General features: G+C 42.1%; 4 protein-coding genes and 2 pseudogenes across 12 annotated transcripts; 4 read left to right on the forward strand and 2 right to left on the reverse strand.

The window, feature by feature from the left end:
* Positions 1 to 38: 38 nt before the first annotated feature.
* On the reverse strand, positions 39 to 18,192 carry LOC127772754 (uncharacterized). Of its 9 annotated transcripts, none has more exons than XM_052298758.1 (13): positions 8,584 to 8,844; positions 7,822 to 7,923; positions 7,620 to 7,714; positions 6,833 to 7,016; positions 6,555 to 6,671; positions 6,175 to 6,426; positions 5,940 to 6,051; positions 5,616 to 5,856; positions 4,463 to 4,553; positions 1,454 to 4,363; positions 1,261 to 1,360; positions 986 to 1,138; positions 39 to 389 (listed from the first exon to the last, which is right to left on the reverse strand). In XM_052298758.1, exon 10 carries the CDS (start codon positions 4,194 to 4,196, stop codon positions 2,646 to 2,648), a length of 1,551 nt encoding a protein of 516 aa, XP_052154718.1. In that variant the 5' UTR covers positions 4,197 to 4,363; positions 4,463 to 4,553; positions 5,616 to 5,856; positions 5,940 to 6,051; positions 6,175 to 6,426; positions 6,555 to 6,671; positions 6,833 to 7,016; positions 7,620 to 7,714; positions 7,822 to 7,923; positions 8,584 to 8,844; the 3' UTR covers positions 39 to 389; positions 986 to 1,138; positions 1,261 to 1,360; positions 1,454 to 2,645. The 9 variants fall into 9 exon arrangements, with proteins under 9 accessions (XP_052154718.1, XP_052154710.1, XP_052154694.1 ...); XM_052298750.1 differs by having other exon boundaries at positions 4,463 to 4,591; XM_052298734.1 differs by lacking the exon at positions 8,584 to 8,844 and adding an exon at positions 17,628 to 18,192 and having other exon boundaries at positions 4,463 to 5,856.
* LOC127772744 (receptor-like protein 7) lies at positions 10,311 to 12,472 on the forward strand. The gene has a single exon (XM_052298710.1). It carries the CDS (start codon positions 10,411 to 10,413, stop codon positions 12,046 to 12,048), a length of 1,638 nt encoding a protein of 545 aa, XP_052154670.1. The 5' UTR covers positions 10,311 to 10,410; the 3' UTR covers positions 12,049 to 12,472.
* Positions 17,523 to 18,246, forward strand: LOC127785904 (uncharacterized; annotated as a pseudogene).
* Positions 18,247 to 18,580: 334 nt separating this feature from the next.
* Positions 18,581 to 19,921, reverse strand: LOC127785993 (formin-like protein 5). The gene is made up of 2 exons (XM_052313316.1): positions 19,916 to 19,921; positions 18,581 to 19,585 (listed from the first exon to the last, which is right to left on the reverse strand). Exons 1-2 carry the CDS (start codon positions 19,919 to 19,921, stop codon positions 18,581 to 18,583), a joined length of 1,011 nt encoding a protein of 336 aa, XP_052169276.1.
* A 358-nt stretch (positions 19,922 to 20,279) lies between these two features.
* On the forward strand, positions 20,280 to 22,137 carry LOC127786094 (receptor-like protein 7; annotated as a pseudogene).
* A 162-nt stretch (positions 22,138 to 22,299) lies between these two features.
* LOC127772829 (receptor-like protein 41) lies at positions 22,300 to 23,728 on the forward strand. Its single transcript, XM_052298814.1, has one exon. It carries the CDS (start codon positions 22,458 to 22,460, stop codon positions 23,280 to 23,282), a length of 825 nt encoding a protein of 274 aa, XP_052154774.1. The 5' UTR covers positions 22,300 to 22,457; the 3' UTR covers positions 23,283 to 23,728.
* Positions 23,729 to 24,064: the final 336 nt, after the last annotated feature.

Below are 24,064 nucleotides of genomic sequence, written 5' to 3' on the forward strand. Positions count from 1 at the left end.
AAACTAGTAGGGACCCCGCGGCGTTGCCGCGGGCGTAATTGGAACTCAGGCTATTCCATGATTTTGCAGTTATTCCATACTGTCATATAAGATGGATATACATATTTCATTACAACAATTGAGGACAAACATTTACTAATATACGATTGTAGAGGTGGGGTTCGAATAACATATAAGAACTGATTAACAGATTGACTGTAGAATGGTATAACAATATTTAAAGAACATATTCATAGGTCTGAGAAACTATCGAAGCCAAGTATACACGGGCAAAGCACATAGACGTATCAGTCATGCATATATATAGCAATATCATGTTATGATCCACACGTGCGCGCACAAAATGAGGCACATCACACGGTAAATATTCTAGTAGTTCAAGATGCACCCTGTGAAGAGAGAAGAAATAATTTAGCTGGGTCTGATATGAAGGTAAGTTGGATATAGACATAAGGGCAAGGGTAACCACTCATATGGATTAGCAGTAATGTTTAATTATATGACTAAACTGGAATATACTGATACATTGCTACGATGATATACATTGGAAGGAAAAGGTATTCCGACTGGAAAGCACATTTGTAAGTAACATTGAAGAAGGGTAATTAGATAGAATGGAGATCTACAAATTGATGTATAATAATGAATGTTGCATGAAAAAAAAAATACCATGGATGATCAGGAAAGAAGAAAACATATAGGCAAATGTAGGCCTTGTACAGTGCGATCACATATAGTGAAAATAGACGGGTTTTTTTTTGTAACTGTGGTTATGGACATTGAAAAGAACGGACGTTGTTAATTGATTAGTTCTCTAAGAATGCAAAATCATACATATCAATTCTCAGCACCATAGAGATAAATACAAATTTTAGGTATATCTGGATAAAAAATAACAGAGAAACTAATAGAACTTTTCTATGGATGGCAGTTGAAGAAAGACCAATAATTATATATCTAGTTCATGTGCACCTTTAATACTCACCTAGAGAGAAGGAAAGTGAATGATTGAGCCAAAACGCTGTCGTTTCCCAACGTCAAGAGGAAAAAAGGGTGTACTTCTATTGTTGTACACAAAACAGGGAAATCAGGCACATTTCATAGGTTGGACTGCATGGAGTCTGAATAAGCAGTGAATCTGCAAAATATGACAATATTAACTTTCACATGATTCTGTAACTATAGTACAACAAAGGGAACGAATAAAAATAATATGCAGGATGATGGAAAGACATCTCAAACATGAAAAGATTGGCCCACCAATAAAAGCATCATTAACTGAGGAAGAAAGTCATTCAGTAAACAGTGGGCAGTAGTTGTACATGAAACCAAAAGGGAAATGCTTGCAGTTAGTAGAAGCCTGAAAAAAATAGAAAACAATATGTTTATTCAATTTTGATAAGGGGAAAAAATATTAGACTACATAAACATAGTACTTATGAGCTCAGCTTACATGTAAAACCATATTTAGGTAAGATCATCGAAAATTTCTTTGTAGACAACATTTTGAGTGCTTTCTGCATGTTCAGGAGGGTTGTTATCTATCAGAACACGCAAACCATCTGGGGATGTCACTCGTGAGAAAGCAACATAGAGCTGACCGTGTGAAAAAACCGGGCTAGGTAGATAAACTCCAACCCTACTAAGTGTCTGCCCTTGTCTCTTATTTATAGTCATTGCATATGAAACTCGAATTGGAAATTGGCGACGCTTAATCTTAAAGGGCCACCTTTTGTCGGTAGATGTAGTTACTATCCTTGGTATATATGCCTTACATCCTTTAGCTTTTCCTGTGATTATTTCTCCTTCTATTATACGGTGAGTCAGCTGAGTTACTATGAGTCTTGTTCCATTGCAAAGGCCCTTTGATGGGGTCAAATTGCGGAGCAACATTATAGGAACCCCTACTTTTAATTGCAAGCAATGATCTGGCAAGCCGCTCATTCGTATTGTGTTGAGGAACTCCACTGGATAAAGGGCCTCAAGTGTAGCACGATTAGCTGTGCTATCATCTATGATGTCTGAGCTATAATATGACATTTGTTCTGTTGGCAACTGAGATATCATGTGGGAGTTGATTTCTGCAGCTATGTCATTAGTTGGGGCAAGGATTGCTCGCTCACAGAAATAAGCAACCATATCTGAAATGCTTGATTCATTGTACACAAAAGATACCAGTGATGAAATATTTCTTGATTCAGGTGGCAAAAGCAAGTATCCTGGAATTTTGATGTAACATGTATCATGTCTATCAGTAGGAGAGTTATCAGGCAATGTTCCTTCTCCAATATGAAGAAGCCATTTTGAGAATTCTTTAAGGTGATCTCGCTGAGTATCAGACAACAACGGTGATTGAAGCCTCATATTCTCAGTTAGATGCAGAATAATGCAGTGGGACCACAAATAAGAGCGGGTAATAGATGCACTTAAGATCTCATATTTCTTTGCATGAGGCAGTACTGGAAGTGTTTGCCTAAAATCCCCTCCGAAAACAACTGTGAGGCCTCCAAATTGCTTCTTAGCTAGGGATGGATCATTTGGGGATAGGATATCCCTTAGTGTTCTATCCAGAGCTTTAAAACAATGTCTATGATTGACAGGTGCCTCATCCCATATAACTAAAGATGTTTGTTGTATCAATTGGGCTAGATGAGTATTTTTTTTTTGATAGCACAGAGTGAATGTTCTTGTATATCTAATGGTATTTTGAAGCGGGAATGCGGTGTGTGACCACCTGGCAGAAGAAGTGCAGCAATGCCAGATGATGCAACAGTCAAAGCAATTTTTCCTTGAGTTCTAACAGCATTAAGCAAAGCATTCCAAAGAAATGTCTTCCCGGTACCACCATAGCCATGCACAAAGAATGTGTGACCAATGCAATTGTTGACTGATTGAAGGACAACATCATAAACATGTTTTTGATTCAGATTCAATTGATCGAGTTGTTCAGCTGCTTCTACTGATATCCTATCAATATCATAAGCTTGTTCATCTGTTAAAAGTCTATTGCCAACTGCACATGCACTGGTAAGAATGGGCTCAGGCAAGTTAAAGTGTGGTAAGCTATATCCAGAGTTTCTAAGCAACTTGTCAATTTCAGCAAGAACAAATGATCTAACATGTTGTGTAAAAGGTGTAGAATGGTCTGTCATACTATGCCCAATGCGATGCATGTAGTCCTCACCCATTCTAGAAAAATGTTCTTCAAATAAAGCCAATGGATCTGTAACATTGCAAAAGAGGAGAAGTGTGACAAACAACTCATGGAGCTGGTATGGAAGAGCCCAATGCGCTGCATCAACTATAGCTGACAACCACTCACGATCATCACCTAGGAGACCAGGAGCCTGGCAAGCAGCCTGGAATGTTGGATACTGTTGGCCTTCAATTGTTCTGATCTCTGAGTACGACCTTGCCCCCTTCACTATATGCAGCAACATACGAAGATAGTAGGAATCCCCCTGGTTAGGGCCTACATTGGCTAGTCTTCCCACGTTACCAGTACCACGTCGATAATCCCAATACTTTCCATCAGCATGCCAAGTGAAGTGCTCTGGGAACTCTGCATATGTGTAGCACACCGCCTCAGGATAGGTCTTGTTAGCTTCAAACCAGGCAGTGAGCTTTGTAATTTGATTCCATGGGTTCTGCAATACTTGTTCTAGGCTGTCATCCTCATTGTATACTACACTGTTTCCGAGTGGTAGATGGACAGGAAGACGCTCAACAGAAGGGTTAGTGTGGTGAATTTCAAACTGGAGCAAGCGCCAAGCTGCATCATTGGGAGCTATACATCTGCACTCTAGGTAGTCTTGGATCTCATTAACACCTTTGGTACAGGTAGATGATTCACCGGATGCTCTTTTACGTTGGAGACCAACCTTTGAACAATCAAAACCTTTGGTAAAATACTTGAATAAATATTTTTCCATCCCATCACGGCTAACTCTCTCTACATTTATGTGTGCTTGGTACTTCACACATAAATCCACATTATGCAGGACAACAAATGCATTATCAACAGCAACACCATTCTTTTTGGTAGATATTCTATTCTTTGGTCGAGCATATCTAACATGTCCATTTTGTAAGATTGTTGTCTTCTCACAATATTCTTTTGGATAGTTCTTAGAGCATTCGCCGTTAACCATGCAAGCACATGATGGATGTCCCTCACCACAAGGACCATGAATCATAAATGCAGATACAGCATCAAAACCAATTGGATCGACAGAAGGATCAGGTAATTGTGCTGATATGAACTTATCAACCTCATCAGCAGTCAATGCACCAGTTTTTTTTAGCCATAAAATAATATGGACATGTGGAAGACCACGTTTCTAAAATTCGATAATGTATACAACTGCAAAACATCATAAGTAAATAAAGTGAAAAACATATTTAAAATAAATGGAAAGGTAAATAAAAGGAGTATGTCTAGAATTAAAGTAATGTATCAAACCTGCAGTAATTGGACCAAAAAATTCATTCTTTGTGATATCATCGATGAAGAGATGCAGCTTCATATGAAACACACGATCAACAATATCAGGCTGTTCGATGAATGTTGCCCAGGAATTAGAGCCAAAGCCTGAGTAATTTTTGTCTATAAAGGGTTCGATGTGAAAGTGATAAACAAATCAGGACAACCATACTTTCGACAAAGAGCAACACAATCAAGGTAGTTTTGGTATAGATAGCGTGGCCCTCCAACATAGGAAGAAGGTAGTATAATTCTTTGGCCTGCTTCAGACCCTTCTATAATGCCTCTATGTATTGTATCATGAATTTCTTTGAGAGGAGAAGTTCTATATTTCTGTTGAAATGATTTAGTCCTAAAGTGACTCAACCGAGATTCTTCCATGCAACAATATGCGTCAATAACATAGGCTTGTGTACCTCTTTTGCAACGCGTTGGGGTGTTGAAATCATCACCTCTATCATGAAGCCTATAGGCATAATATTCTACCTCTGTGACACGCTTACGTTTAATCCCTGCTGATCTTCGACACTGTCTATATGCAATGTTTTGATGATACCCATCTTCTCCATAAGGAAATAAAATTGGGTACTGCATCGCCATAAATTTGCAATGATCTTCTTTAACTTTCCTTAGATTGCCAGCTTTGTCTTCTACCATCAGGTCACGTCCAATATCACTTGTACCTAAGTCACCAACAACTAATCCAACAACCTCTGATGCTACTGGAGCATTAAATATATCGCCATGCTTGTCAGGAGATCCAAACAATCTTATAAAATAGTGGTCATCGGGTGCACCTGCCCTAGAAAGCCTATCACGGGCAACCCTAAATAACTTGATAATTGGGTTATGGGCATCAAACATTTGCATGAGAGCAGCTACAATTTCTTCGTTAGGTTGGAAGGCTCTATTTTTGTAGGTGCCAACACGCAATCTATTCATAAGCTCATTTTGAGTGTCAAATATGTACAGCTGAGCATATTCTGGTCGTTTATCCCTTTTTGGTAGGAGCGACCCAATACGATGGCAGAGCTGGCCACTTATCTTGAATGTATATGGACCACGACCATCATTGATAGAATCAATCACATTCACCCCCATTGATGTAAAAGCAAACATAGAGTTGTAGTACCTTATATTCTCAAAGAAATGAGCTGATTTAGCTCTATCCACCGCAGTTAGCAGACTATGCAAAGGCTCTGGAGGTGGCTTGTAGGAAGGCAAGATAACACTTCCTCCTTTGCAGCACTTGTTGTATAACGGTCTTGTTGTGTGACGCCGTCGGTCGATGCGCTTCTCATACCAAAATAATGCGCCACAATAACAACATGTGTGACTTGGTGGACCAAGGTTTAATGGTGAGAAAACAGAGCCTGACAATAAAAAGGGGGAAATGTGAGCTCGAGTTCTCATTCTAGTGTAAAATGTACAAATCTATTGAGGCAAGAGTGTATACATCGAGACCAGTTTTTTCATCGAGATTGAACATTTACAATCGAGCAGTTTGATGAGCAGTCATGATCGAACAGTCGAGATAACATCATGATTGAGCATCACATACGAATCGTCTGCGAGAATCAACACAAATTAGTATGTATCGTGTATGCCTTCTCAATTGCAAGAAACAAAATGTGTTCGAATACATATGGCTTAGAACAAACAGGGAAAATATATGTTAGCGATGGACTTACGGGAATGACCATTTGTAGGGATAGTGGTATGAGAAGACGATGCATCCGCGGAAGGCAATATTAGGATATTAGGCACATAATATGCAAAAGAAAAGGAACTGTAAATTTGAGACACAGTATAGACACCTTTATCATATATGGAAGATGATGAATGTGCCAACCGTCGTCGCAATACCCTAGAACGCTCTGACATATATGCTTTACGTTTTTTACGTGATTGAGAAGCCATGGCGGAATCTGGGCGAGGAAAATCTGAGGAATAAGTAAGAGAATAGCATTAGGCACATTGCATGGACGCATTGTGGAGGCAAATGGAGCACATTATTTGTGAATGTAATATAAGAATTTAAAAAAAAAATTGAGCACAATGGTGGCCATACCTGCAAGTTGAGTATACGAACGGCGTCGAACAGGCCGGTTAGATCTGAAATTGAAGGCTGTGGGGAAGTCATCCGCGTGGTTTGATGGTGATCCATGTAACTCACCATCATTAGTCTCTATAAGTAAGAGAATAGCATTAGCTACATTGCATGGGTGCACTGTGAAGGCAGATGGAGAACATTATTTGTGAATGTAATATTTTTATTAAGATATAAGAATGAGCAGCAAGCACACAGAGGTGTTTTAAAAGATTAAGCACCATGGTGGCCATATATACCAGCAAGCTGAGTACACAAACGGCGTTGAACAGGCCGGTTAGATCTGAAATTGAAGGCTGTGGGGAAGTCATCGGCATCGTTTGATAGCGATTCATGTAGCTCACCATCATTAGTCTCTAATATTGGTCGCTTACGCTTAAGGCGTGCACAAACCGGAGATTTTCCATCAGGCATAGACATAATCTGAAAGTTTTAGAGCTGAAATTAAGTGGGAACTAACAAAGAATCTATTGCATGTTGGCATGGGGTATAACACTGTGTAAGGTAACAAACTGGGTAGTAGTGAGAACCAACGAACTGATAAAAGGAAATATAAATAATGAGAAGATAACTCAACATATGTAACCCTCTATACAAAGCTACTTTAAGAGCTAGAATATTACACGAGAATACAAAAACATATACATATAAGCTGAGAAAAGAATCACCCATGGTAATAATAGGAGCAAGCACGATCTACCATCAAGAGGTACATATTAATCAACGCAACAATAGGCAATGATATATGGTAACGATAAATCATCGATAAGCAAATTTGATACAAAACAACACAGGAGGTTGACATAAAAATTATAGACCATGACTGGCCTATATATAAATTAGACAATAGTATCTCCCCTGGTTGAACCTAATAGTATCTGAAGGCATTCTTAACAATAGCTTGCCGTGACCAAAGTAGAGAGAGAGAGAGAGAGAGAGAGAGAGAGAGAGAGAGCAGGAAAAGATTGCCAGGAAAGGCAAATATGCGCAATGGTCTATATATATGGAGTAAGTAAGCAACAGTACCGGGTGTGCACTCTAGGTGGAGCCGATAGCATTTTCAAGAAGCCAAGAACAACACTCTGTTGATTTTTCCCCAATTTAGTGAAAAGAGGCCCGATCTGTTCTGGTCGGTGAAAAAGAAATGAAAGGAAAGCGATAAACTATGAGCAAATATAATGGGTGAAGAAAAACAAATAATCGAGATGAAATGTTTAAGAATGCAAACCCGATGTGACGCCGGGACTCAAGAAGAAAGGATGCAAAGCCGATCTGATGCTGGCAAACTGCTCATGTTGTTACATATAAGCCATCTTTAATTGAAGCTTTTCTGTATATAAAACACAAAAAATATCACTACATGTGTAGATAAAGCTTAGACATTTGGTATTTCTGGAATCACACAACACCGCATCGGGCATTATTAACTGCAAGCAGCACCATCCCATGCATACAATGGAATATATAGCTTCAACTATTAAGAATGGAAATAAGCTTTACTAAGACCAATCAACTAAAGCACAAAAAGCAACAGATTCCATCCTATAACAGAACTCGCAAAGCAATTAAGTGAGTGATTACAACCAGGACAAAGCCAGTAGATCATGCTAAATATTGCATCTACCTATCAAATACGGCAGCAGGGCAAAAATATCTCAGCGAACGGTTCAGTGAATAAATTTCCAAACTATTTTATTACGCATAATTTTTGTACACAGGGGATACCAAAACTATCAAGCATTGTAGGCAATTCCATGGCACAGCCAATCAAAGCTACCATCTAGAGAAGAAGACAGGAGTTCATCCCTCCAAAAAAGAAATTGCTTTCCCACCTACAGTACTAAGCACTAACCCTAGCTTAAGAGAAAACAACGCGACACCGATAGCTCCACACCAGAGAGGCAGGAGAGGCACGATCCCCAAATCAAAGCCGTGCTCCCTGAGCTGGAGCTCCAAGCAAAACAACCAGAGAAGTTATCGAGGGGCTTACAGCGATTCGACGCCCAAGAAAACCCTAGAGGGAGAGGGCAAGACGGGGTGCCGCGCAGGTGTGGGGAGACGGCGGCGGTCTCCGGGAAGAAGCGACGGCGGCCGCCGATGGCCTCGCCTGGAAGCGACGACGGCGAGCGATGCCAGCTGCTTGCCCGAGGTCGAGATGAAAGGGGAACGGCGGCGCCGTCGGAGGCGACGACGCGGTGGAGAGAATGGGAATCGGCTGGTTCACGGGCGCCCCTTTTTTTTCTCTTCTGCCTGTCGTGAGCCTGGGTGGTGGGCTCAATTGACCTGGCCCGATACGATGCAAACACATGGCTGAACAGGAGATCGGACGCGGCTGATTTCGGGGCGACGTGGCCGCGCGGCCGGATCTACAGTGTACAGTACCGACGTTAGCTTTATTGGATTTTATATGATATGATATGATATGATGTGCTCTCTTTGCACTAACCTGTGCGCTGGCACATTTCCTCGAACACCTGGTGCCCTGGTGGTGGTGATGGAAGAAGAGCGCGACGACGAGGCAACGAGCAGACCGACGGACAGTCGGACACGCTCTTTCTGGGACATCCCCATGGTGACCCCATTGAGTGCCGACTGCAAGATCTCAATATCTGCAACCCTGGATGCCATCATCCTCTGCTTCGTCTCCGCCTCATCCTCACCCCTACCCATTCCGGCGAGGTCCAAGAGGTGGTGATTACGAGGGGTGGAAATCTCTCGGCAGCTAGCGGCGGCGGCGTGGCAACTCCAGGACGGCACGCGCGTTGGGCAGAGGGTGTGTAGGCGGGAGAGAGATCTCGAGAGTATGACGCCCGCGGCGCACTACCTTCGAAGCAGATGCGGAGATGCCAGACCGGGCTCAGAGCCCGTCCGTTTTCAGCCGCTACTGCCTCCGATCCGCTGTCTCACGTCTTCAATTCGTACGTGTTGCCGTCGAATTGGGAGGAAGATATAGACAAATTTGATAATGTACCACGTCTTAGAGCAAGTTTAATAGTATAGCCAACTACTAGCTTCAAATCATCTATAGCCAATTTAATAGCCAATTCATACAATAGTTACATACTACACTATTAATACCTGGTCCCATCTGTCATACACACACTGTGTCTTTGAGTCCATGCTACAGCGAGCTACAGCTGCTCTTCTCTCTTCTCTTTTATCTCCTTAAAATATATTTATATCTGGTTTATAGCCTGCTACTGTACTTGCTCTTACTTCCTTTTGTTCTTTTACCATTCTAATTCTCTAAAATTACTCCTTTGATAATATCACCGCCACCCGGATCGCGATTTTTTTTTTAATTTTGTGCCACTTTCTCTAAAATTGCTCCACAATTCCACATGATCAGGGTTTGACATTTCAGACTGAAATTTCGGTCATTTCGAAGGCCCCTCCGATACGATATTATTTCAGCCGAAATTTTCAATTTATTTTGATTTTTCATGAATTTTGGTAATATTTGTTCAAATTTGACTAAATTTTGTTCTAAATTTTGGAAATTTCAGAAATTTCGTTATATCGGCACTGCCCGATACAAAAGCCGAAAACGAGAAAGTGAACCCTGATCATGACTCGTGAGACTACTAACCTGAGTTGTTCTCTGAATTAGTCCAACTGTCCAAGACAATGAAACTTGCTGCTTCTGTGATCACTGATCAGTCATCAGTCTGTGTACAATTTCCTGTTGTCATCAGTCTGTGTACAATTTCCTGTGTTCATAATATATAACAGAATAAGGCAGGTGGAAAAATGCTGGCCATATCAAGGCAACAGGCTGGCATGGACCGACGAAAACAACACTGGTAACAGGATATGAATGGGCATGCAGGAATGGTGCAAATTTATGTACGCTCCTGGAGCTTTTATATGTGTACCGAGCAAGCATATATACATGTGCACTGCACTTGGAGCATCAACCCAAGACAACAGCAAAATGATGATATCCACCAAGCAACGCCTCCCCACTCCCATTCTCATTCTCCTCATTTGTTGTTACTCCATACATACTGCAGCCAACAATGACACAACCGTCCCTTGTCTCCCAGATCAAGCTTCTTCCCTCCTACTGCTCAAAAATTCCTTCATCAATAATGCAAACTTATCATCATGGCGAGCTGGATCAGACTGCTGCCACTGGGAGGGCATCACCTGTGGTATGGCCTCCGGCAGGGTCATTTCCCTTGACCTCAGTGGGTTGAACTTGATGAGCAATCGTCTCGATGCTGCACTCTTTAACCTCACCTCTCTTAGAAACCTTAACCTTGCTTCCAATTACTTTTGGAGAGCCGAACTCCCAGTATCTGGGTTTGAGAGGCTCACAGATATGATCCACCTCAACTTCTCCCACAGCAACTTTTATGGTCAGATCCCCATTGGACTTGCTTGCCTCATGAAACTTGTCACTCTTGACTTTTCTAGTAATGATGGGTTGTATTTCGATGAACCAAGTTTCCAAACCGTCATGGCAAACATGAGCAACCTGAGGGAGCTCCATCTTGATGAGATAGAAATTTTCGGATCAACTTGGTCAGTTGTTTTAGCAGACAACATTCCTCAACTCGAGATTCTTAGCTTGTTTGCGTGCCGTATAGCTGGTCCTATTCACTCTTCCTTCTCAAGGCTTCGTTCCTTAAAGGTGATCAACCTTGGATACAATTTTGGACTCCCCAGCAAAGTTCCTGAGTTCTTTGCTGAATTATCTTCTTTGAGCATTCTTGAAATTGCAGGCAATTCTTTTGAAGGGCAGTTCCCAACAAAAATCTTCCACCTAAAAAGTTTGAGAACGCTTGATTTGTCTCATAACCCCAATCTTTCTATTAACCTACCAGAATTCCCTGATGGAAATAATCTAGAAACACTAGGTCTAGCAGCAACCAATTTATCTTATCACATATCGTCCTCATTTGCCAATCTCAAGTCCTTGAAGCGTTTGGGTATGAGCACGGCACGAACTTCCAAGGAGCTGCCCTCTTTATTAGATAAGCTTCCTTCATTGACAAAACTGGAATTGCAAGGATCGGAATCAGGCTTGGAGAAGGCGGTATTATCTTGGGTAGGCAACCTTAAGCAGCTGACTGCTTTGGAGCTTGTATCGTACGATTTCTCTGAATCGGCACCCTCCTGGATAGGCAATTTGACGAATTTGAAGTTTTTGTGGATCTGGGACTGCAATTTCTCTGGGTCAATAATACCATATCAGATTGGCAATCTTGCAAAATTGGAGACCTTGGACTTTAGAGGGTGCGAGTTCTTTGGACAGCAAATACCACCGTGGATCGGTAATTTTACGAAGTTGGCAAATTTAGAGATGGATAGTTGTGGCTTCTCTGGGTCGATACCCTCAACAATAGGGAATCTGACCCAACTGGAAAGTCTGCGGATCACATCTAATCCCCAACTCAACGGTAAGTCTTTATACCACGGCTACTTCTTCCTTCATACATATGCAATTTAAAATATCATCATAAAATAAATTTATTCAAAATGCCACCAAGTGCTGTCGAACACTCAAAAGCTTAAGTAGTAATATATATATTTCTGTATTTTTATTTGGAACGTGAAAACAAAATAGAATGGTAGTGGTGGAGCAAGTTCCTCGTTCTGTTTGATACTTGTGGCTCGCATCTAGATATTAACATGCACCTACAGTAAATCAATGGCGTCTATTTTCAAAAACATACAACATTTTCCTATCTACAACTAATCTAGGAGCTTAGAAATCTATTGCTACTATATAATATTATAATAGAACGCTAAAAGGAGTAACATGTTTGTTTTGAGAGCCTAGAAGTTACCATGTTAATTGGAGAGAAAAAGAGAATGATCCACACGGCTTGATCGGAACGGGTCCATATTATATTATAACAACTAGCATGGTGGCCCGCGCAAATTGCGTAACATTCTTACGTGTTCCCTTATATATATATATATATATATATATATATATATATATATATATATATATATATATATATATATATATATATATATATATATTCTTATTTTATTATTAAAATATCATAAATAACAACATAATTTAATTTTTTTACTAACTTGAACAAACTATCGATGTGCAATATTCATATTATGTTGTATATATGTGATACGTATTAATTATTTTTTAATACTGAATTTTAGTTATTTCTAAATTATATTGCTATATGGACTCTAGACTCCTCTTCCAACATTCTTTATTTTTTAATTATGAATTTCTATAATTTATAAATTTTCTTCCTTTTTTTATTTTAAATTCAAATTTTCAGTTCTCCGCAAAAAGAAAAATTCAAATTTTCAGTTATTTCTAAATTATACTCCTATATGAACTCTAGAGTCTAGACCCCTCTTCCAATATTTCCTACTTTTCAATTCCGAATTTCAGTTATTTATAAATTGTGTTTCTATATGGACTCTAGACTCTTATTATAATATTGCTTTTTTTAAAAAAAAATGAACTTTTCATTATTTCTAATTGAATTTCTATATAGACTCTAAACTCATCTTTCAATATTATTTATTTTTTAATTTCGAATTTCAGTTGCTTCTGAATTATATTTCTATATGAACTCTAGACTATTGTTCCAATTTTTATTTTCTAATTTCTAATTTTATTTATTTGTAAATTGTATTTCTATAATTACTCTAAACTCTACTTTTAATTTTATTATTTTTATTCCGAATTTTAATTAATTCTAAATTCCTATATGGACTCTATACTCTTCTTCCAATATTCCTTATTTTAATTCCTAATTTCTATTATTTCTAAATTGTATTTCTATATACTCTACACTTATCTTTCAATATTTCTTTTTTTATTCTGAATTTTAATTATTTTAAAATTGTATTTCTATATGTACTATATATTCTTCTTCCAATATTCCTTTGTTAAAATTTCGATTTTTTGTTATTTCTAAATTGTATTTTCTATATGAACTCCAACCTCTACTTTTATTTTTCTTATTTTTTAATTCCGAATTTCCATTAATTCTATTGTATACTGGTATGGACTCAAGTCTTCTCTTCTTATATTCCTTATTTCTAATTCCGAATTTCAGCTATTTTTAAATTATATTTATATATGAACTATGTCTATTTCTTTCTCTCCTATTAATATAAGAATTTTTAGGCCATGAGAGTGAATTTTTTTATTTCGAATTTTTGTTATTTCTAAATTGTATTTCTATATGAATTGTAACCTCTACTTTTATTTTTTTTCTTATTTTTTTAATTCTGAATTTCCATTAGTTATGGACTCTAGTCTTCCCCTCCTACATTCCTTATTTTTAATTCCGAATTTCAGCTATTTTTTAATTTTATTCCTATATGGACTATGTTTTTTTTCCTATTTCTTCGATTAATATGAGAATTTCTAAACCATGAGAGCAAATATGGAGGCTTCTTTTGTATTTATTTTATAAGTTAATAGATACTCCCTCCGTCTCATAATATAAGAGATTTTGAGTTTTTGTTTGCATTGTTTGACCACACGTCTTATTCAAAAAAATTTGGAATTATTATTTATTTTTTTTGATTTACTTTATTATTCAAAGTACTTTAAGTACAACTTTTCGTTTTTTATATTTGCATAAATTTTTTTGAATAAGATGAATGGTCAAAGAGAACTCAAAATCTCTTATATTATGGGACGGAGGGAGTAGATGTTTATTGGTCCATGGTTTTATTATAAAAAAGGGAAAAGCTAAACGTATGAACAATTCATTACCAACTTTTTTACGAACGTTGATGTGACACATCCACTACTGCAAAATTGATTTTTGGACGAGAGCCCCTCCAAGTTGTAGGTGGACCATAACTACTTTTGCCCGCAAAAATTGCTCCTTTAAAATTGATTTTTGGACGAGAGCCCCTCCAAGTTGTAGGTGGACCATAACTACTTTTGCAAAAATTGCTCCTTTGAGGACGGTTGAAGGGTCGCATGTAAAAATCTATTTTTATAGATGACCCTTAAGAGGCCTGCCTGCAATGATGCACCTTAAGGGATCTCCTATGAAAATAGATTTTCACAAGTGAGCAACATGGAGAGCAAGTGGGCCACACGCGTCACAGCACTACATTTTTTCACATATTTTCTCCTCCTCTCCACTCACGCACACTACTTTTTTTCTCTTCTCCTCTCCTTGGCTCCACCTTCCATCACTCCTCTCCCACTCCCTCTCCTCATCTCTTTCCCATTCCCTCCCTCCTTCTCTTCTTCGGTGACTAAGACGGAGGCGGCGGTAGGCTCACTCGGGAGCGATGTTGACGCGCGTGACGACAGTGCCGGCGACAGCAAATACGGCAACGACCTCGAGGGCAGCTGATCGGGTGGCGCCGCCCTAGGCCTCGGGAGGGGCGACGACGATGGCGGGCGGCGGACGACGAGGATGGGAAGCTAGAGTTTTGGCCGAATTTGTTTTTTTGGAACTTTTATTTGTTTTCTCCAAAATTATTTTCGCAGGCGGTTGGCATAGGTGACCGCGTGAAAATCATGATTTTGCATGCGGTTACTCAACATGCATGGGAAAATGTTGATTTTCGTAGATACCTAGGTTCAGGCAGGCCGCTTGCGAAAACTGATTTTGATCACATGCAAAAATCGATTTTGTAGTAGTGATCATGGTTAAATCTTTATTAGTGCCTTCCAAGTAACTAAATCGAACTTTGTTGGTAGAATTTTATAAAAATGTTTTAGTATCTCTTGCAAACAATTATATATATAGAACCAAAAGCAATGCTTCTTTTTATCAAATACAGTATTTTAAATAAATGTTAATTTAACCATGTGCAATATTACGGAAAATCAGCTTAGTTTGGTTAACTCGGACGAATGAGCTGTCTTGGTTCAAGTGCGTCCTAAGGTGCTAGACTGTCAGTTCAGTGAACATTCATCTTTGAACTTTTTGACTAGTATACTGCACTTGCATGCAGGGAAAATTCCACAATCGTTGTTCGCTCTTCCGAGGCTGGAAAATGTTTACCTTCAAGAAAACCAGCTTTCTGGTTCACTAGAAGAAATTCCTTCCCCTTTAACTTCATCTCTGTTATGTATTGACTTAGCCAACAATCAACTATCAGGCCCGATACCCAAATCACTTTTCCATCTTACAAATCTTAATTATCTCATTCTTGAATCAAATAAATTCACAGGCACAGTTGAACTTAGCTCTGTCTGGAAGCAGAAGAATCTATTTATCCTAAGCCTGTCAAACAATTTGATATCACTCATAGATGATGAAGGTGAAACAGTACCTCCTTATCTTCCTAACATCAAGTACTTATACCTGTCATCTTGCAACCTTACAAAAATTCCAGGCACATTAAAATATCTTGATGCGGTTTCCCTTCTTGACCTTTCGAGTAATCAAATAACGGGGGCTATACCAAATTGGATATGGGAGAATTGGAAGGGCCACCTTAATAGTTTGAACCTCTCGTGCAACATGTTTACTACTTTGGAACAATCTCCTTCTCTTGTTAATGTGACCTATTTAACATATCTTGATCTCAGTTTCAATAGACTTCAAGGAAGCATACCAATACCGGTGACCAAATCCAGTGAGGTCGCGCTGGACTACTCAAACAACTATTTCTCTTCCATTGTGCCTAACTTTGGCATATATCTCAAAAACGCCACTTATATTAATTTCTCCAAGAATAAACTAAGTGGCCATATACCATTTTCGATTTGTAATGCAAGCAAACTCGTTATCGTAGACATATCTGGCAACAGCTTTAGGGGATCAGTACCACAATGTCTTATGGAAAGTGTTAACTTAATTGTATTGAAGTTGAGAGACAACCAACTCAATGGGGTGCTGCCAGAAAACAGTAGAGAGCGGTGCAATCTTCAGTCAATAGATGTGAATGGAAACCAAATTGAAGGTAAACTGCCTAGATCACTATCATACTGCCAATATTTGGACCTCCTGGATGCTGGAAATAATCAGATTGCTGATTCATTTCCATTTTGGTTGGGTATCCTTCAAAATCTTCGGGTCCTTGTCTTAAGATCCAATAAACTCATTGGCACAATAAGGGGTCTTAAAGGTTGTCACCAAAATTGTAATCACTTCAAAAGGTTGCAAATAATTGATTTGGCCTCCAACCATTTCTCTGGCAACATAAATCCAGAATGGTTTGAGCATTTTCAATCAACGATGGAAAATGACAACGATGAGGGACAAATATTAGAGCATACCACAAACACAAAAATAGCATTGCTCTATCAGGATATTACGGTTGTCAATTACAAAGGGGGCACTCTTATGTTCACTAAAATCCTAACCACCTTCAAAGTAATTGATCTCTCAGATAACTCATTTGGTGGTCCTATTCCAAAGTCATTGGGGAAGCTTGTTTCACTATGTGGACTTAACCTGTCACACAATGCCTTCACGGGACACATTCCATCGCAGCTTAATTCTCTGACTCAGCTGGAGTCATTGGATCTCTCTTGGAACAAACTCTCAGGGGAAATCCCTCCTGAGTTAGCTTCTCTAACTTCTCTTGCTTGGTTGAATCTTTCGTACAACAACTTGACCGGAAGAATACCACAGGGTAACCAGTTCGGGTCATTTAGCAACAGCTACTTTGAAGGTAATGTCAACCTCTGTGGAAGGCCACTCTCTAAACAATGTGATACTCCATGCTCAACATCTCCAAGTGCATCAGCTCCTTCAGATACCAACAGTTTCTGGCAGGACAGACTTGGCGTGATCCTTTTGTTCATCTTGTCTGGCCTGGGGTTCACAGTGGGCTTCATATTGGCAGTCTGGTTCCAATCATTGTGCCACATAGAACGATGGATTCGCAAACATCGATGATTGTTAGTATACACTATGTGTATGGTGTTTATCCACCTAAGGACATGATATATGCGTATGTGTGTACTCGTAATTAGTGAGAGCTTAAATCCATTTTCCGTTGATAAGAATGCAGCCTTCTGCTTTGCATAATTTTGTACTATATGTGATTATCAAAATCGTGGGCCAGTGGCGACATCTATAACTCTAAAAGCAACGTGCTCTTTGCACTAACCTGTGAGGTGGGCCGGTGGCACATTCCCTCGAACACCTGGTGGCCTCGTGGTGTGGTGGAAGGAGAGCGCGATGACGAAGCAGATGGACGACGGGCATGCTCTTCCTGGGGCATCCTAGTAGCGATCCATTCATCGCCTACTGTAATATATGCTTGGAATGTGCAATATCTGGAACCTTGGATACCATCTTGTGCTTCCTCTCCACCCCCTCATGCTCCATCCAAGTGGTGGAGGTTATCACGGATTGGGATGCGCAGGCCTGAGGGAGGTGGGAATGGGACTGAGAGTTCGCAGGGTACTACGAGGTGGGGGAGAAGGACGGCGAGGGGCTGAAGCCTCGCCGCAACCGGTGGCGGCGGCGCAGGCCCTCCAGGGCGGCATGCGCTACAGCCTTCAGGCAGGGGGTGCACCATGCACAAGGATGGCCGGGAGAGACACCTCCCGCCCTTGTGCAGACGCTGCCGCCTCCGGACTCCGCCGCTGCACATCTTCGGTTCGGAGGCGTCGCCGGCCGGCAAAGCAGGTGGCCCCGCGTTCCGGCGAGGTCCAATTGGTGGCGGTGGTTGGGGATTTCGGTGTACGGCCAGGCCAGGTGCCTCGTCTGATAAAAGTTTGTGAGTTGGGCTCGTGACCCAGTTGATCGACTGATCAGCCCACGGCCCAAAGAACGCAAATAAAAGCCTTTCGTGTCTTACATGGGCCGTCAACATCACACACCATCCTTTGGTAGGTGGGCTCAAGACGGGGGAAAAAGTACACCAAATGTCCCTCAACTTGTTATCGGGATACGAAAACGTCCTCGAATCGCAAAACTAGATACCACGGGTCCCTTAACTATACAAAACCGGTCACAATAGGTCCCTCGGCGGTTTTGATCCCGGTTTTATCCTACGTGGCTGCTGAGTCAGCGTGGAATCCACGTGAGCCCCACATGTCATCGTGCCATGTCAGCCTACCCTCTCTTTCCCCTCTTCTCATCTCTCTCACTATCTCTTCTCTTAGGGCGGTGGGGAAAGGAGCGGAGGCCACGCCAGTGCCGCACGGCCTCTCGCGGCCGTCCTCCCACGCCGCCAGCGCCACCGGGGAAGGAGCTGAGCGCGGCCGTCGGGGACGGAGCAGGGCGCGGCTGTCGGGGGTGGAGTAGTGCACGGCCGGTGGGGTGGAGCTTGGCGCGTGCAGCAGCCACCGGGGAAGGAGCTGGGCGGCGGCGGCGGCGGGGGGGGGGGGGGAGGATAGGCGCGGGAGGCCGTCGCCGCGGTTCTCGCCCTCTCCCCTCCCCTACCGTCTTGGGGTCGAAGAGGCCCGAGAGGCGGGAGAAAGAGGAGGACGTCGGCGTCGGTGGGGGCAGCGTCGTTGGAGAAGGGGAGGGCGTCGCCACGCGGGCGAGCTCGAGGGCGTCGATGGCGATGTCGTGGCCGTGGTTGAGCTTGACGGCGTGGAGCAGGGCACGGTCGTCGGGGGCGGAGCAATGCGCGCCTGGTGGGGTGGAGCTTGTCGCAGGCTGGGAGCCGCCGTGGGAGGAGCTGGGCGGCGGCGGCGGCAGCGGCGGGGGAGGAGCTTGGCACGGGCAGTAGCCGCTGGGGGAGGAGCTAGGCGGCGGCGGCGGGGGAGGGTGGGTGCGGAAGGCCATCTTGCTGGTCCTGCTGGGTCTCCGGCACACCCGCCACTTCGCGCCGTCGGCACTGGTCCTGCCTCGCCCCACCGGCCTCCTCACATACACCCGCCTCCCCGCTGCCGTCGTGGCGCCAGAGGACGGGTCCGCGCCAGCCGTGGCGAACTGGGCAGAGACGGCGCGGCCGGCGATGACGACGATGCCGTCGCGGCCTGCCTCGCGGAGCGCGCGGCGGGCGGCGGCGCAGGACCGCGCGCCCACCGGCCTTGCCCAACGGCCTCCTCCCCTCCTGTCGGCTAGCCTACGCCGCCCTTGCCGGTGGCCTCCGCTCCTTCCCCCGCCGCCCTGAGAGAAGAGAGAGTGAGAGAAATGAGAAGAGGGGAAAAGAGAGGTAGGCTGACATGGCACGATGACATGTGGGGCCCACGTGGGTCCCACGCTGACTCGGCGGCCACGTAGGACAAAACTGGGATCAAAACCGTCGAGGGATCTATCATGACCGGTTTTGTATAATTAAGGGACCCGCGGTATCTGGTTTTACGGTTCGAGGACTTTTTTATCCCGATGACAAGTTGAGGGACCTACTGTGTACTTTTTCCGGGGTAACCTACGTGCACGATTATAGTGTCCGAGATGAATTGACGAATCTACGGCTACGCGACGTGTGGGCACTACCGCCATCTGCAACGGGCGGATATGCTCTCGGATTAATCCGTTTTCGTCCATGAGTGCTACAGTTCGTGATTTGTCTGATCATGACAAAAGGTCTACACGCATGTACACCTGTTCACATAATGACAGGATCAAAACCCGTTAAGTACGTCCCATACGTACGATACGACTAGATGCCAACGGCATCTTTGATTATTTGCCTTGACTTTGATAGTATATCACCATCACACTATCACAATTCACAGTCACAAAGTCCAGTGGAAAACTGACTACTGAACAGGCTCTCTCTAGCTCTACATGTATAAAATCAGTTTCAAGCATTATACAATATAGTCATTCTCAATTCTCATTGCCGCCACCCGCCAAGATGTCACCTCGGGTAGCCCAACGAGAGAACGAGCCATTTTTACTTGTACTCGTCCTCCTCCTCATATAAACCTTGATCGCGAGCTCGCTTCCATGCTTGCCGGACCAGGCGGCGGCGCTGCTCCAGCTGAAGCGGTCGTTCTCGGCGACCACCGCGTCCGCCACCGCGTTCCGGTCATGGCGCGCCGGCACCGACTGCTGCCGCTGGGCGGGCGTCCGCTGCGACGACGGCCGCGTCACTTCCCTCGATCTCGGCGGCCGACGCCTGCAGAGCGGCGGCCTTGACGCCGCCGTCTTCAGCCTCACGTCGCTGAGGTATCTCAACCTAGGCGGCAACGACTTCAACGCGTCACGGCTCCCGGCCACCAGATTCGAGATGCTCACCGAGCTCACCCATCTCAACATCTCCCCACCCAGCTTCGCCGGCCAGATACCGGCAGGTATAGGAAGCCTCACCAACTTGGTTTCTCTTGACCTGTCATCTCGCATTTACGTCGTCAATCAAGGAGATGACAGTGCCACTGTCATGTCAAATTTGTTACCCTCCTGGGGCTTCTCGAGGGTAAACTTCGAGAAGTTGATTGCAAATCTTGGTAATCTGAGGGAACTCTATCTTGGCTTGCTGTACATGTCCAACGGAGGCGAAGGTTGGTGCAACGCTCTGGCAAATTCCACTCCTAAGATTCAGGTTCTGAGCCTACCATTATGCCAGATCTCTGGTCCCATTTGCCAATCTCTGTTTAGTTTGCGATCCCTTTCTGTTGTTGACTTGCAAGGAAATGACCTGTCTGGTGCCATACCTGAATTCTTCGCTGATTTGTCCTCCCTTAGTGTTCTTCAGCTTTCAAGAAACAAGTTAGATGGTTTGTTTCCACCAAGAATCTTCCACAACAGAAAACTAACAGTTATTGATATTGGCTACAACTACGAAATCTATGGTAATTTGCCCAATTTTCCACCTAATAGCAGTTTGATCAAATTGCATGTCAGTGGCACCAAGTTCTCAGGTTACATACCAAGCTCTATTTCTAATCTCACGGGTCTGAAGGAGCTGGGTCTGGGTGCAAATGATTTCCCTACAGAACTGCCGTCTTCTATAGGAATGCTTAAATCCTTGAGCTTATTTGAGGTTTCTGGGCTCGGCCTAGTAGGATCAATGCCTGCTTGGATAACAAATCTAACATCTTTGACAGAGCTCCAATTTTCTCATTGTGACTTGTCTGGATCTTTACCATCTTCCATAGGCAATCTTAAGAATCTCAGAAGACTATCTTTATTCAAGAGCAACTTTTCTGGAAACATACCATTGCAAATCTTTAACTTGACACAACTGCATAGCTTGCATCTTCCACTAAACAACTTCGTGGGGACAGTGGAACTTACCTCATTCTGGAGACTACCATACCTATCACACCTTGATCTTTCAAATAACAAATTATCTGTGGTGGATGGGTTAGTCAATGATTCAGCAGTGTCCTCTCCCAAAGTAACATTCTTGAGGCTAGCTTCCTGCAACATATTAAAGTTTCCCAATGCATTAAGACATCAAGATAAGATAGACTTCCTTGATCTTTCAAATAATCAAATACATGGGGCGATACCTCCATGGGCACGGGAAACTTGGAAAAATTTGTTCTTGGACCTATCAAATAACAAATTTACCAGTCTAGGACATGACACTTTGCTCCCCTTGTACACAAGATATAACAATCTCAGTTATAATATGTTTGAAGGACCCATACCTATACCCGAAGAGAGTACAGACTCTAAGTTGGATTACTCAAATAATCGGTTTTCGTCTATGCCATTTGACCTAATTCCATATCTTGCTGGTGCACTGTCTTTAAAGGTCTCTATGAACAATGTCTCTGGAGAAGTCCCATCAACATTTTGTACTGTTAAGAGTCTTCGAATCCTTGACCTTTCCCAAAATATCTTAAATGGTTCAATTCCTTCTTGTCTGATGGAAAATTCTTCAACACTAAAAATATTAAATTTGAGGGGAAACCAACTTCGCGGAGAGTTGCCACATAATATTAAGGAAGACTGTGCATTTGAGGCATTGGATTTCAGCTACAATCGATTTGAAGGGCAACTGCCCACATCATTAGTTGCTTGCAAAAACTTGGTGGTACTTGACGTTGGGAACAATCAAATTGGAGGCTCTTTTCCATGTTGGATGCATCTTCTTCCTAAACTCCAAGTCCTTGTCCTGAAGTCCAATAAGTTCTACGGACAGTTGGGGCCTACTCTTACCAAAGATGAAGACAGTTGTGAATTACAATATCTCCGAATTCTTGATCTAGCTTCAAACAATTTCTCAGGCATATTGCCTGGCGGATGGTTTAGTAAACTAAAATCCATGATGTCAGTCTCCAGTAATGAGACATTGGTCATGAAAGATGGAGATATGTACGGTGGCACATTTTACCATAAACCATATATTTTTACTACTAGAGTTACATATAAAGGACTGGACTTGACGTTTACTAAGATCTTAAAGACCCTTGTACTAATTGATGTCTCAAATAATAGATTCCATGGCAGCATTCCTGAAACTATTGCCACACTAAGCATGCTCAGTAGTCTCAACATGTCACATAATGCTATTACAGGACCAATTCCCAACCAGCTTGCTAGTCTGCATCAACTTGAGTCTTTGGACCTCTCATCAAATAAGCTTTCTGGGGAGATCCCTAAAAAATTAGCATCCTTGGACTTCCTATCAACATTGAACCTATCCGATAATATGCTGGAGGGAAGAATACCGGAGTCCCCTCATTTCTTGACACTCCCCAATAGTTCATTTATACGAAATGCTGGTTTGTGTGGGCCTCCATTGTCGAATGAATGCAGTAACAAATCAACATCAAATGTGATGCCACACCTTTCTGAAGAGAAATCTGCAGACATTATACTATTTCTCTTTGTTGGATTGGGTTTTGGTGTTGGGTTTGCTATTGCAATTGTAGTGAGGAAACCTTGCATTGGCAAATACTCTTGATGGAATCCACCCTTTTTTATATTTATATGTTTAGGAGTTTGCCAGTCTGCTTCTCCTTGTAAATTTAGCTGTAATTATAGCTAGCTAGCCTGTATGGTTTATAGTACTATGTGCACGTACAACATTTTTTCCATCATCATGCATCCTATAAGATTAGTGTTGAAAATTTTATACAAGCCAACAGAAAATTGTTATGCCTGAACCAAGAAAGGAATAGAAATGCATGACCTTGTATGTTGTATTATTAGAGCAGGTACAATAGCAGGCTATAAGCCAGTTGCAAACATATTTTAAGAAGATAAATGAGGAGAGAGAAGAGCAGCGGGCTACAGATTTGTAGCCAGCTGTAGCACGAACTCCAAGACACAATGTGTGTATGATAGGTGGGACCAGGTATTAATAGTGTAGTATGTAACTATTGTACGAATGAGCTATTAGATTGGTTATGGATGAATTGAAGCTAGTAGTTGACTATACTATTAAACTTGCTCTTAGGGTCAGTTTAACTTGTAGCATAGATCAGTGAGCTATATGCCATGATTTTGTGTTTGAAATGCATACTTACACAGAACTTACTTAAGTACCAAACAACCATACTGGAACACAAATTTTCTGTGTGAAGAACTGAAGATCACTTAATTATGTGTTGGAATAAAACTTTCTGTGAAAAGATCACTTGCAATACAATTGTAATCAGCGTTATTTTTAGATAATGGATTTTCATTAATCCGGCCTCTATATCCATGAAGGATATACACAGCCAAAAAGATACAAGAGTATTT

Source organism: Oryza glaberrima, chromosome 1 (genome assembly GCF_000147395.1).
Source record: "Oryza glaberrima chromosome 1, OglaRS2, whole genome shotgun sequence".
NCBI classification, from domain to species: Eukaryota; Viridiplantae; Streptophyta; class Magnoliopsida; order Poales; family Poaceae; genus Oryza; species Oryza glaberrima.

What these genes read in the sequence shown, in the direction of transcription:
- LOC127772754 (XM_052298734.1), bottom strand. Translation starts at nt 4,196, where the DNA reads ATGATTCATGGTCCTTGTGGTGAGGGACATCCATCATGTGCTTGCATG.
- LOC127772744 (XM_052298710.1), top strand. Translation starts at nt 10,411, where the DNA reads ATGGGCATGCAGGAATGGTGCAAATTTATGTACGCTCCTGGAGCTTTT.
- LOC127772829 (XM_052298814.1), top strand. Translation starts at nt 22,458, where the DNA reads ATGCATCTTCTTCCTAAACTCCAAGTCCTTGTCCTGAAGTCCAATAAG.